The following is a 13,240-nucleotide window of genomic DNA, read 5'->3' as shown; positions in this document are numbered from 1 at the left end:
TAAGTGGGAGGAGTGGCTTGCTCTATAAAGTCTGCATTTTGCTTACTACCAGATGAAATAATACAAGTCAGTTTTACTTGCTTGGTTAACACATTCCAAAGGAACATCGGGGCGGATGTTTTGTAAACTAGAAGGATTGATAGACATGGCCACACTATCTCAAGAGTTGCAACTAGCATCTGGCCTCCAAAGAACTGGAGAATACTACCTGCACTACTCCTCCGATGTGGGCAAAGAAGGGGCGGAAAAGCGCATAAGTAAGAAGTTCCAGACTGAGATGATGTGAGGACCAACTACCCTCAACTGCAAAGCCCTAATCCACACAGCATAAGATAGTTACTTTGACCTTCATTACTTCGTGGGTGGTAACAATCTACCCTTCCCTAGAGCACAACCTCAGAAAGGTAGCATTGCCTTTGGGAAACCACAAACTTTTACAGTTTCCCCCACAAATCGTGACCTCGAGAAAAATACACTGAATCCAAGTCTTATTGTGCCATTTTCCAGTTTATTGCAGTTTAAAATACACACACCCACCCCTCCCTCTATCTTCTTAACCTACTGATCCATACCAAGGCAGACTATCAGCGACAGGGTGGGGCAGCCATGCCACAGCCCGTGAATTAGTGGTGACAGTTGGCCCAAGAGTCAAGGGGCTAAACTCCCAATACACATCAACACTCCCTTCAATAAAAGGATACAGGAAAGAAAATGACCAACAAATGCCAGATGCCCTCGGTTCCATTGGAGGGGTGTGGCATGATGTCAACATCAGAAGTGCAAAATGTTTCCTTGCCCAAGCATGTGCAAAGCAGAAACAAGGAGTTATATTTTGGATTTATAGTGTTACTCTACCTAAACAATAATTGAGACAACTGATCCGCCCGCCCACAACTGTAAGTGCTTTGTTTGGGAATTATAAACACAAAACGGGACATTCTTTTAAAGGAGGAACATAAATTAAACTGTAGAAGCATATCCCTACTCTCCCCACCAATATGATGCAGCTCAGAGTTGCTGAGAAGCAAAGCCCTTCCAAGATTCTCTGTACATGGGGCACCTGCTTGAATAAGAAGACGTGATTAGCAAAGAAAGCAGAGGGAGTGGCCTATAACAGTGGGTCTCCAGCATCAGCGTCTTCGGCAGTCTCCGGCTGTAATCTGACATACTCCCATTTTCGGCGAGGCCCTGCATCCCATATCAGACACCGGGGTAGAATTCATCAAACATAGGCAGATCCTATGCTCTAGGAAAGCTTGAATATCGAGTGTGCTTTGAAGCGGGTCGTTTGTTCAAATTAGACTGCTCAGTTAAAAAGCTCGAGTGCATTAGATTAGTGTCAATAGAAGGTTGTTCTGCTACGAGCAAGAAGGTCTTGCAAATAAGACCACCAGCTTGTGGAGGGGAACGCAAAGTACTTGTTACAGTCTAGTGTCACCAGGTTTGAAGTGCCACATGTTGCGATGGGGGTGGCAAAGACGCACAGTTGAGACCAGAGGGGAGAGAAGAAAATGATAAGTGGTGGAAGGGCTGTGTAAAGTGCAGCACAATAGAGAAGCAAGCCCAGCTGGGCTCTATACTGCAACATGCTGCTGGTCACAGTTGGACGCGGGCCTTCTCAAAGCTGGGAGAAGATGTTATTAGCCAGACTGCAGGTCAAGCCTGTGCCGTCTTCCTCCACGTTGATTGCCTTCACAACGCCATCATCTATAATCATAGAGAATCTGAGGAAGACAGAGCCAGTCAGTCCCGCACCATTGCATCAGCTCCGTTACAAGAAAATTAGCCCACACTTGGTGCTGGTTTTGCATATTACATTCCATTGAACAAAATAAATAGCGTGACTTAATACACCTTAAGAATGCAGGGGAGCCCATCCAAGGCCCTCCTTATGAATACTTTCCTGCCAGGTCAAACTAAATTGTATCTTCATGCAACTACTGTAGAGGGGACAAGGCCTTACAGCACAGCCCCTCAACACCCCCCATGTTAAGGTCTCTTAAGGATGGCAGAAATGGCCCAGATTATGACAGGGGCTGTGACTGTTCTAGTTGGAAAAGGATAAACAAAACGACATCCCTAATCACAAGCAATGCAGCTCGATGTGCCAAAACCACATGCACAGTAAAATACACTCATCTAAAATGCCGTCATGCATCAATCCCATTCATACATGAAGTGAAACATATCCAACTAGGTTCATGGCAACGTACAATGCCCAGTGATCTTGAGACAAGGACAACCTTATAGAAACTTGCCCCATCTATAAAAAAGAAAATGGTTATTATAGATGTGGGGAAATGGGCCTGGTCAAGCTCCCAGTACTCATTTCTATACCTTTTCACAGGCCTAAATAACAGATCTAAGAAAATGTTTTTGGTCAAGAGCGAGAAGTGCAATTTAACAAGGTGGTTCTAAGAGACTCAATTCACAAGGTTAACTGCGACCCAGAAGCCTAGTATGCTGCGCTTATTTCACTGGGTTGGCAGCTGCTTAGGCCAGCTAACTTATTACCTACTGAGAGGAGCCCCTTCAACAGCACCCACAGTTATTTCAAGTCACCCACAATATGCTAATAACCCTTACCTCTTAGATCGCTGGTTGCCAAAAAGTTTCGCAAGCTCCTCCTTCTCCAAAAGCAGGCCGGCTTTCTGGTGGTGGGCAAAACGAAAAGTAGTTTAAATTCTAGGCCCCAAACAGTAGGTGTCACAGTCCAAAAAGTACTTGACCTTCCCTCTCCCTCTGGCAGCATAACCAACTATTGCCAAAAAAGTAACACTAATAGCAGTACTTTACCCCCTGCCACTAGGCCACGTTACTAAAAAAAATAAATAAATAAAAAAAAAAAGCACTCCCAACCACAGGCATCTAGTGGAACTAATTCCCCACCTCCCCCCTTCAAAGTGATGGGAGAGAGTGAGATCGGTGGAGAAAGGTTTACACGATCGACATGTCCTACCTTTATAAATTCTGCAGTGGGATCTGCCAGCATTCGCACCTAAAAACAAACAAAAACACAAGGTGAGATTACAACCACTACACATTTTCGGGGCACAGACATGGATTGTTCCTTGCAAAAGTGGTCCACACAAGCAGGGAGAAAAGCATTTTTACCAGCTGTGGCAGATCAACAAACACCACAGAATTCACTTGTGCAAGGATTTTTATTTGGTGGTCCGGAAAGAATATGGGATAATTGCCCCAGGGTGCTGGGATATGTTCGAAAATTTAGGGGGAAGTTACTCTGAATAATGTAAACAGAAAGTTGAATGAAGAGACAAACCATGGTGCCACTGGCACCGCATAACCTGTAATCGGGTTACTTGTCTCCCTACGGATCCAATTTCATGGATACTCTACACAACTATCTTCTTAAATTGGTCTACTGGCATTCCTTTGAGAAAGAAGCATTTTTCCATTTCCCCTGCCCCAAAACATGGGCTACTCTTAGAACAGGCATACATTTCATATATCGAAGGAGAGCATTTCTAAGCTTATGGCAGTTTTGGTGAGGACAAGATGGGACTGGTATTGGGTCATCAGAAATTAAACAGATTAATCATTTCCCTGGCATTGGTCAGTGGTGCGTGGACGGCATCAAGATGGCTGTCGCAGAAGTCACTCTTATGGATAGATTTAGGTATTTTCAGGCTAATTGGCTCCAACAAAATTCTCGCAACACAAAAATGCCCATTGTCCGTTCCGAGACTCATTTTTAACTGGCTATTTCACGGGAGACAAGATAAAACCCATTTATGACATTTACGCAACAGCTACTTTATTACAACTTGTGACATGACTTGATACTAAAACGGAGCTTGAATTACTGAGATTTACATATTGTACTTAAAAAAAAAAAAGGTATAATTGACACAATCTTTGCTGAGAAAACCACATATGGATTGATAGAAATGATAAACATGTAATAAACGAGGCCCATGCAGCTAAGGTTTTAACAGGTACGTTGATAACGAATGCAACCTTCTTGTTGGCAACTAATTATTGGTCCCACAAACCTGGGACGAGAAAAAGACTGATGCACCACCTCTTGTTACATCTCTTGATGAAATTCCGCTTTGAAATATTACCCGTTGCATCGCTAACAAATACGTGGAATACAGGTATAACGATAAAAGGCTGACTTGTTTATTGACAAAAGAAACCCTAGCAAATATTTTGTTCTGTGCACAGATTACAATAAATTAATACTTTACTTTAAACCCTTACTTGTAGAAAGGCATGCAAGATCTGTAAGGCCTGCAAATGTTCTGTGCAAATCTACTGAAGAGGATACGATTAGCATGTTTATTTACAGAGCGTGGCTTATAAAAGAGATAGTTAGTAAAAGTAACAAGCTAAGTTGGTGACCTGCATTACTTGATAGCGCTCTAAGAGGACTTCTAATATCTGTATCTGCACTAGCTGGGTCTGAATCATGGTTCTTTTAGGACGCGATTTTGTCGTTTTACTGTCAATATCTATGTGTTAAATTGCTGCAAGACTCCGGTCCAAAAAAGGTAATAAAAATGAATGAAAACAAGATTAACAGTCTGCTACGTTCGTTACGTGTGAGAATCATAATTGCATAGTTTGCTTCCTCCCCACTCATGTCTGTCCGAGTTATGTTGTCTGCTAAACATTTACATGGTGGACTATTATATCAACTGCAGAAGGAGTTGGGCACACTTGGCATTTAACAGAGAACCAAGGCCATTATTCCCACCTCCATGTCCAATGATACATGGAATTGCTGGCTGAGAGGAGTCATCTTGGTTCAAGATCATGACCTAGTAATGGACTCCTCATGGCAAGTACAAACATTTTTGTATGTATTAAACCTTTCCCAGCTTGTCATTTTCTTAGAGAATATAGCCCAGCACACTCAGCAAGTTCAGTTCTACTGGGCATAGGCCGAGACTTGGCAAATTAATGCTACCAGTTTATCTATTTAATGAATAGTTTGCCACAGTCTTCCATCACTGTAGGGAAAACTTTTCAATATGAAAGGTTTCCTTTCCCTGAGAAAGTATTTGTACAATTAGAGCCAGACAAGGTGTGAACATTCAGAGGTGTTCAAGCAGCCTAGTGATTGCAGTTGAAATATTGTGTTTGTGCTAGGCACAATTTAAGAGACTTAATGAGTTCAGGATACCTACTTGCAGAGAAAAACAAAATTAGTCTTACGCAACACTGTTGCATAGCTATCTTTAGGCAGCATCGATGACACAAATGATTTTTGTGTCCGTCCCTTGTATACTAAGAGTCCAACATACATTATGAGGAGGCAACGTCTGTATGCCACAACACTGAAGTCTTTGTCATTGGCTTATGCGGAAGCATGTGTGTGAGAGTAGCACCTCTTGGTGTGAAGTGTGAGAAAGTAACTTCTTCATAGTAACATTAAGTTTGAGCGGCCCATGAACGGGTAGTGGGTTGGGACACTTCCCTGGAGCCTCTTGCTTGGTCAATTTTTCTTCTTGGCTAAAGCATTTTAAAAATTTAAATACAGACAACTTAGAACACGTAGACAGAGCGATACTGAAACTACACCACAAATGGTCACTCTTGATGGGAGTTTATGTACTACATTATACTCCCAATACTACTTTAGATTGGTTTGCTGAAAGCGTCAGCCAAATATTACATGTCTGAATGCCTTTTGACTTAAGCTTGTACCTCTACCATCAACCACTGTAATAGATAGGATACTTGCATGTGGAGTATTGGTGGTGGTGGGATCGACCATGACTTTGATTAGTTTTCCATTTTGCTTGCAAAGAGGTCTAGTTCCATTGTAAAACCGTAGTGGAGGTACAGCAAAAAAATTCATAGCGCACTATTCGCTCACATAAATGAGCGGGTTATAGTGATCTGCTACAAGTAGTCTGACAAATATTGATCACTCTGCTCTTAACACAGTACCAGACGTTTTATTTGTTTTCTTATCACATCTTCCTATTCAAAACCTTTCAGCTTAACAAATTTCCTTGCAGTGTTGCTTAGCATCCGCCATTGCGACAACCTTACGTTCCAAAAGTGTTAGTCAATGAATTAAACCAGACTTGCACATTTGCGGGCATTTTAATTGTACCCATGCAAGACATGGGTCCTTGTAACACTGAATCTGCCGACTGAAATCCCGGCGCCACCGGGACATTACTACAAGTCCCGGCTGAGCGGAAAGCCAGACAGCAGATTTGTTAAGTCCCCATTCCCGTGGCATGCCATGGGACTCCACGGGAATGGGTTCACGGAAGAACCAGCACAGTTAACAGTGCCGGCGCTTCCGTGCCTGGAGAGTTGGAGTGTGGTGGTCCGGAAAGGGTGCCAGTACGTTGCTACAGCACCCTCATTTCCAGACCAACATGCTTCTAATTAGGCCCATGGTGTACTTTTTCAAACAACATTTTTTATGATATACTATGTCCAATGCACCCACTCAACTTTCATTGAGCAAAGGTAGCCAATGAAATCTGAAAAGGTTTAGGGGAGTTAACCCAAAGTCCCCTGGAAGGTAGGACAAAACTATCCCAATGGTTTGTAGATCCAACTTAGTCTGTACTACTTCTGGAAACGTGGTGAGTGGCAGAGCAGTCAGGCTCATCATAAGAGGATGATGTGAGCTGTAGGCAAGTACACTGAACCCAGCTAGTAATGCACATCAAAAGAAAAACTCAATAAATGTATATTAAAATATAGCTTATATTTACACAAGAATAACTTAAATACTAACACAATATACCAAAATACTTAGGATTACTTTTCTAAGGCCACTGCTTAGTTTGTAGTTGCTTACGGTTACCACTGTTACAGCTTTTCTCAATAATGACAGTTCCATTGCATTATCGGTAAGAATGCGCACTGGCCAAACATAAGAAATACTGTAGATACACTTACCCAGCAAACCCACACAAGATAGTGACATTCGGGAAGGAAAATAGTATGTTAGTGTAACACTAGCAAGGCTTAAGGGTCTAGAAGCAAATTCTTCGCACAGCAAGTCTTTTAATGTCCAAAACGCAACCCTAGCTAAAGGCAGTTCGGAGAGGTCTTAAGGCTGGACAAGCAGCAGAATTAAAACTTGTGGATATTTTCTAGTCTAGTCTCTTCCAAGCAAGAGGATACAACCAACGTTGGAGACCCTGTTAAAGGAGTCGCTAAAGGGACACAAGCAGCAGCTTGGGTCGGAGGGTTTGTCCTGGACACCTACATTTCACTCCAACGCTCTGGCGTGACTTTTCATATCAAGGTAAGCAATACCTTTCCCCCCCCCTACAGTAACTTTGGTTAGAAGAAATCTGTGCTGTGTGGCTGGATTCTCCTCACTCGGTTTGGCAGCACTGGACCACACCTCCGGATTCCTTGGTCCAATGACGAAAGGCGGGACAACGGACAGGATCTCTCGAATTTCAGCAACCTCTGGTCACTCTGGTTTTGGTGCCTTTTCTGCAGCACCAACAAAGGATGCGAGTTGCCCAGACAATCTTCGGTTCCTGAAGTCCTGCACTCTGTTGCGGGGACTTGGATGGGTCGGATTGTCTCTCTGGAGTTTCACGTAGGGCTCAGCGAAGACTTGGACAGATCAGCCTTTCCACAATGATGCACTTCAATTGGATCAGTCTCCTGGTATTGGGTTCCACATCTCTGGAGAGGTACAGCACCTCGGAAGATGGCTCATATTATAGTTAGTCTTGAGTGGTTGTTCCCACCAGTCAAAGGGAATGAGTTACTCTGTCCATAGAAAGGGGCCAGGACAGCAGTAGTCGCTTCAGTGTTGCAAAGGGGCTGCATGCGTCGCTGGTCGTCTTCTTAGTCTACTTCAGTTTCCAGTGGCTGATTTGCCTTCCACCTCAGGAACCTCACCTTTTACAGTTTAAGTACATTCCTCTGCAATCTCTCAGCAATTTACAGAAAGGCTGGTGGCGGTCCAATCAGAACAACCAGATCCCCCCAAAAGGTTCTCAGGGCATGCAAGTATACTTTAATCTTTCAATGAAGTCTAGACAAAACCTTTCCCAGCAATAATAGTTTAAAACCAAGTTATCACCCGCGAGGGACATGGACTAGAATGGTCTGCAGGGAGCCAGGACAGCCAAAGTCAAGTGGAGCACAGTCTGGGGAGGTAAGGCACTTCTTAGATCGCAAAGTCTTGCACAAAGTTAGAATTTGTGGAAAATCACTGTAGGGTCACAGCCATTACACTTGTGGAAAATAGAGTTGAAATCAACCCCCAAATAAAATAGCCACTGCAAAACTTAGAAGAGCAAAGCTAAAGACACTGAGGTGAGTACCCCAAGTTGGAACAGTACCTCTGGTTAGAAGAGTGGTCCAGCTGGCTTCTGTCTGGTTGCAGCAATGAAGATCCTGGGTTCCTGAGCCTCAGTCGTGGGGACAAGAGGGAGGACATCTGGAGGACTCTTGCGGCAACAATTCGGAGGTTGGCGGCAGCTACAGGCTCTTTTCGGAGCAGCAGCACTGCAGTTTCAGCATGCGGTAAACAGCACCACCGCGGATCTTAGATACCGGTTGTGCTTCCTTCACTCTAGTGAGGAGACTAGCTCTGGTCGTCCTGCTTCCGCAGGGTCATTAGGAGACTCATGGAGCTTCTGGCTGGATTGCACACGACTATGGATTTATTTACCCCTGGCACTCGGTTCCTGCAGCAGCAAAGAAGTACAGCCAGTCAGGGGGAAGAAGGTCCAGTGGAGTTTGTCCGGGGGTAAGTTGGTCCCACTAACCCTAGGGAAGACGTCGTCCCTTCCAGAGCTTTTCTTGATCAGAAAAAGGAGTCAGCACAGCAGCAGGGCTTCTCTGGGCAATTTAAAGGTCCAGGAAGATGGAAGATTCGTTCACGGTATGTTCGTTGGGTGTTCTTCCCAGTGGTCAACTTTGCGTCTAGTCCCAAAATGCTCATCTTTTAAGCACGTTTCTCCCATTCATGCACAGCCAGGTTGTCAAACAGCAGGGTGGATGTCATGAAAGGACAGCCAGCCAATTGGGACTGGGCGCATTCAGATATTCCTAAAGACAAAGGACAGGGTAGTTTTGGGAACCTCCCTCACTTCCTGCCCTTCCAGACACACTGGAGCCAGAGGCGGGGTCAGTACTGAAGCCCGCCAAAGGCAAAACGAACAAAGGGCTCAAACTTAGTGTGGCGTACAGAGTAAAACCCAAGAAAGACCTCACAAACAGAAAATGGCGAAAAAAAGCCCAGGGCCCTTTTGACAAAATGGTCACCCATGGGTGCTATACTGCAGCTGAGGATTCAGCCTGCGGTAGAAAAGCACAATGGTAGGAAAATTAACCCACTGCCACCAACCATTTCAAGCAGTAAGGGTAACAAAAATGTTACATGAATAGGTAGGATATGGGCCTACTAGGTAACCCCCACCCCTCCCCCAGCACTCTACATACGATGGCGAGTGCTGGACCCACAAAGAAAGTTAAGTAAGGTCAATTTCACTTTTTCTATTCTTGGGAATAGAGGTTCACACAAGAAAAGGTATTTAACATCTATGACACTGCACTGAAGGTGGTGTGCGTCACCATACAAAAAGTAAACGCTTATTGAGTTGTCAGACTCCAAAAACAAAGGAAACCCATAATCCAAATCAAAGCACGAGAGTGCGAAAAAGTCCAGGGTTAAAACTAAAAAGTCCTAAAGTCCAACAAAAGAGCTGGGGGTCTCTAAGGTCGAAGGGAATTAGGAAGAATTGCTAACACCGGAGCTGTGTGCTGCAACAGTACAATACAGATGCCTTAAGAGATATGGAGTTAACTTCCCTCCATAGGACAGTAAACCACAACAGATTTACAAAAGAGACAGCCCATGAGAATGAAAGTGGAAAAGACTTCTCATTCAGGATTTGTCTAGAAGTCCAGCAAAAAGGGCTGAAGGTCTCACTATGAGAGGGGATGAAGCATTAAAAAAAAAATGACAAATATCCATAACAAGCATCATACATCTCCAGACCTGCAGGTTCAATAACCCCATCTGCATGTCCGTTGCAAAAGAAATGGGCATGGCTTTGCAATTGTATACTACATTGACCTTTGTCAGGGAAGCTCCCTTCTGCTCATGGCGCACCCATCTGCATCTTGCCAGTAGATTTTATCTGGCGTCTAACTAGTAAAGATTACCTTTGTGTGTACGTCTTGTAACTGGGCAGATGCCACCTTGCAGGACTTGAAAATGCAACTGTAGAGGGTTCTGAAGGTATTGCCAATCAAGGGCTTTACACTCATTTAAAATTCTGAGCATCAACTAATTTTTAATTTTACTAGATTATAGTTTTGAACTAAAGCCTCCTTGGAACGAACTAAAGAAGTTCTACCATTCGAGTAGTTGCATTTGGCAGTGGTTGATATTTCTGCACATTCCAGCACTCCAATTATATGCTTGTACCTTAAATAGTGTATTTAAAAAAAAAAAATCTTGAACACTAACAGGCCTCAAAATTTCCCATTAGCAAATGGCTCAGAAAAGGTGTCCATGGGGAACGTGGAGAACAGAGGGGCGATGGACTTTATGCCTGGATAGCAACTGCCCATTTGTAGTGTTTCAATTGCACACTGGAGACACGAGTGACTTCAGAGTAAAAGCTGTTAGGATCGTTTTTAGTGCCTGAAAATAAATGTCAAATAACGTGTCCATAAATTACAGATATTGAAGATTGCATTTCATTAGCAGCTACTTTGACATCAAAACTACTCTGGCAAACTGTTCTGTCATCAACAGTCGGTCCTCGCCGTTAATAACTTCCCCAGAATCCGATCAGGCTCATATCATTCATGCGAAAAAACGGTTTCCTCACTTCCTTCATTGCGCGAGGTCTGTACATTTAAATACAAGGCAGCCAGGATTAGGGCGACAGTGGACACACGAATGGGTTTACTTTGAATCCTGTGCAAACCTACTGCCAATTAAAGTGCCATAATCAGTGTAGTAAGTGGTGACAGGATTGAATAGAAAACCTGCCCCCTCGCCTCCATGTTGCTTGAGGAATCTAAAAACTACCACCACAGTAATGTTCTGCATTCACAATGTCGAGGCCAGGATTCAAACCCAGATCTTATGGTTTAGAGACCAGGCAAGGTCCTGAGCTGAAATGATGCAACAGCAGTGACATTTCTGGAAAATGCATGGGGAAAGACTTTTCTGAAGGGGTGTCTGGTGACTATGGCGAGGGTTGTTGGTGCAAGTACGTAAAGAAGTCCCGAAAAGCAGATCAATTGAAATATGGCAAAGTGTAGGGGCTTCAACGTGGACCAAAGCAACTTCTGGCTTTTATTAGGAGACGGGGAAAGGCAAAACTGCTAGACTGGTAAGGATTGTATAGGTTTCAAGAGCCCTGTATGCTGTAAAAGATCTCACTGGGCACAAAATGCGATTGGAAGGTTTCCATTCAGGGCATTAAAGAGATTGCTGTGGGTCAGACAAGGGCATAGGAGGGCGACTGGTGCACCAATGCCCATGCATTCATTAGTTCATTGCAGTGCATAACGGAATTTAGATTTGGAGAAGTGTTTTGGCACAAAGCCTTTGAGGATTGCAATTGGTGGGCAACAGCATAATTGGGCGAGTCTCAGACGCTCTAACTGTGCCAGGTGCTATGGGTAGCTCTCCCAATATTACCTCAGAACTAGTCACTGCAGGAAAAACAAAGCTGTGATGGGCCTTGAAAAAGCTGGCCATCACTATGCGGCCCAAGAGGAATTTCTTCATTTAGGGATCATTTCACAGCCTCACAAAGGCACTCCTGCCCAATGAAGCAGAGCATACAAACAGATTTCGCAACCAAAATAATTATATATATATTTTTTTAATGCAAAGGGTTTGCTACCCCTCCCATTTGTTTGCTTACCAGCAGCATATTGGAAACCACCACAGGTAGTTATGGGGTCAGAAGTTGATGCTGAAAGTAAAATGGGTGAGGAATGCAGTCACATAGGGTAAACGGATGACTCAATGTCACTATTCGGCCAAGACTGGGGTTTTCCATCTACATCAGGTCCAATATGGTCAAATGAATAAAGACTGCAGTGCCAAGAATACATCAGTGAAGGTGATAATTTGTCACAATGCCATTTGGCCAAAATATTCACAGTATTGCCAGAGTTTGAGTAAGAGTAAGCACTGGGTGCATACATCCCAAGGCTGAGAAGGTGGGTAAATGGTTGTGTTGTGGGTGAGAAGGGAACATTAAGAGAGGACAGTTGCATATAGAATTGAAAGCTTGGCCACGCCAGTGTATGGATGTTCACACCCACTGACAGACAATAAAGTCACTTCACCAGGGTGTGTACACACATGCAGTGGTGCCTCTCTCGCTCATAACAGCCTTGCACGCTTTCATATGGTAAACTCTCCCCCTCCCCCACCCAGACCCAACCCTCCAATCCACATATCAGAGCAGGAGGCTGCCATCTTCGCCTACCAGGTACCCTGGTAAGTACTCCCCTGCGCCCCCCCCCCCCCCCCCCCAACACACTTTTCGCATATTTTCCACCCTAACCCCGGCATCCCCCTTCCCACACTTACCCTGTACAGCCTGGCCCCTCGCTGGAGCAGCAGGAAAGAGGAAAAGGGATACAAAGTACTCGTCACACTTCACTGAAAGTTGATGTGCAGCTTAATTTCATAAAGGGAGACATGGCCTCCCTGCACTGGTAGCCTTAGTGACCGACTAGTGTCCCCAAAATAGAGGGGCGAAGCTAGGAAAGGGAAGCAAAAAGGCTTTCATTCACTTCAAAGTCACCCAGCAAATCGATAGGAAAAGGTTATGGGGTTCCATAGATTGAAATGGAGGGAAAACCTGCAGACAGAAAATCTTTCCTAACAGTTCCCACTTCAAATAAAGCAATACTGGACAGTGGATGTGGTTTCCACAGGAGAGAAGCATGCTACAGCATCTCAGAGTGGGAGTTCTGCTTGAAACTTGAATCATTCTTAGGATGACAGGTTTCAACTAATCCGTTCATTTGGTTCTGTGATATTTCCACTTTGTGGGCCGCCTAACAGACCGTTTTTTTTCTTGGCTGATTTTAGGCGACCCAAAAACCCATTTTATAGCGCCTCCTGTCCTGATGTCTTCAGCCAGTCTGCCCCTGCGCACACTACAGCAGGGGCATGACAAACTTGGAAAGACTGCTCTGTGATCACAGAGCACAGTCTTTTAGAAAAAGCATATACAATTTATTTTTTGTTCAATCGTTATAAAAAGAACACACTTAGGGCCGT

The 13,240-nt window shown here is 44.2% G+C and overlaps 1 protein-coding gene across 1 annotated transcript in view; it reads right to left on the bottom strand.

Moving 5' to 3' along the window:
- Nucleotides 1–488: 488 nt before the first annotated feature.
- Nucleotides 489–13,240, bottom strand: part of PRDX5 (peroxiredoxin 5) — a 46,421-nt gene continuing 33,669 nt past the window's right edge. Inside the window, exons 4-6 of the mRNA XM_069645146.1 lie at nt 2,960–2,998; nt 2,587–2,651; nt 489–1,724 (exon numbers count right to left, since the gene is read on the bottom strand). Of these exons, the coding sequence (XP_069501247.1) occupies nt 1,619–1,724; nt 2,587–2,651; nt 2,960–2,998 (210 nt within the window). The 3' untranslated portion in view covers nt 489–1,618. The remainder of the gene's footprint in view (nt 1,725–2,586; nt 2,652–2,959; nt 2,999–13,240) is intronic.

The sequence above is a fragment of the Ambystoma mexicanum genome, chromosome 2p (genome assembly GCF_040938575.1).
Source record: "Ambystoma mexicanum isolate Mex_15411 chromosome 2p, UKY_AmexF1_1, whole genome shotgun sequence".
Classification (NCBI taxonomy): Eukaryota; Metazoa; Chordata; class Amphibia; order Caudata; family Ambystomatidae; genus Ambystoma; species Ambystoma mexicanum.
The sequence above is the reverse complement of the archived record's forward strand: the minus strand, read 5'-3'. Positions and strand labels throughout refer to the sequence as shown.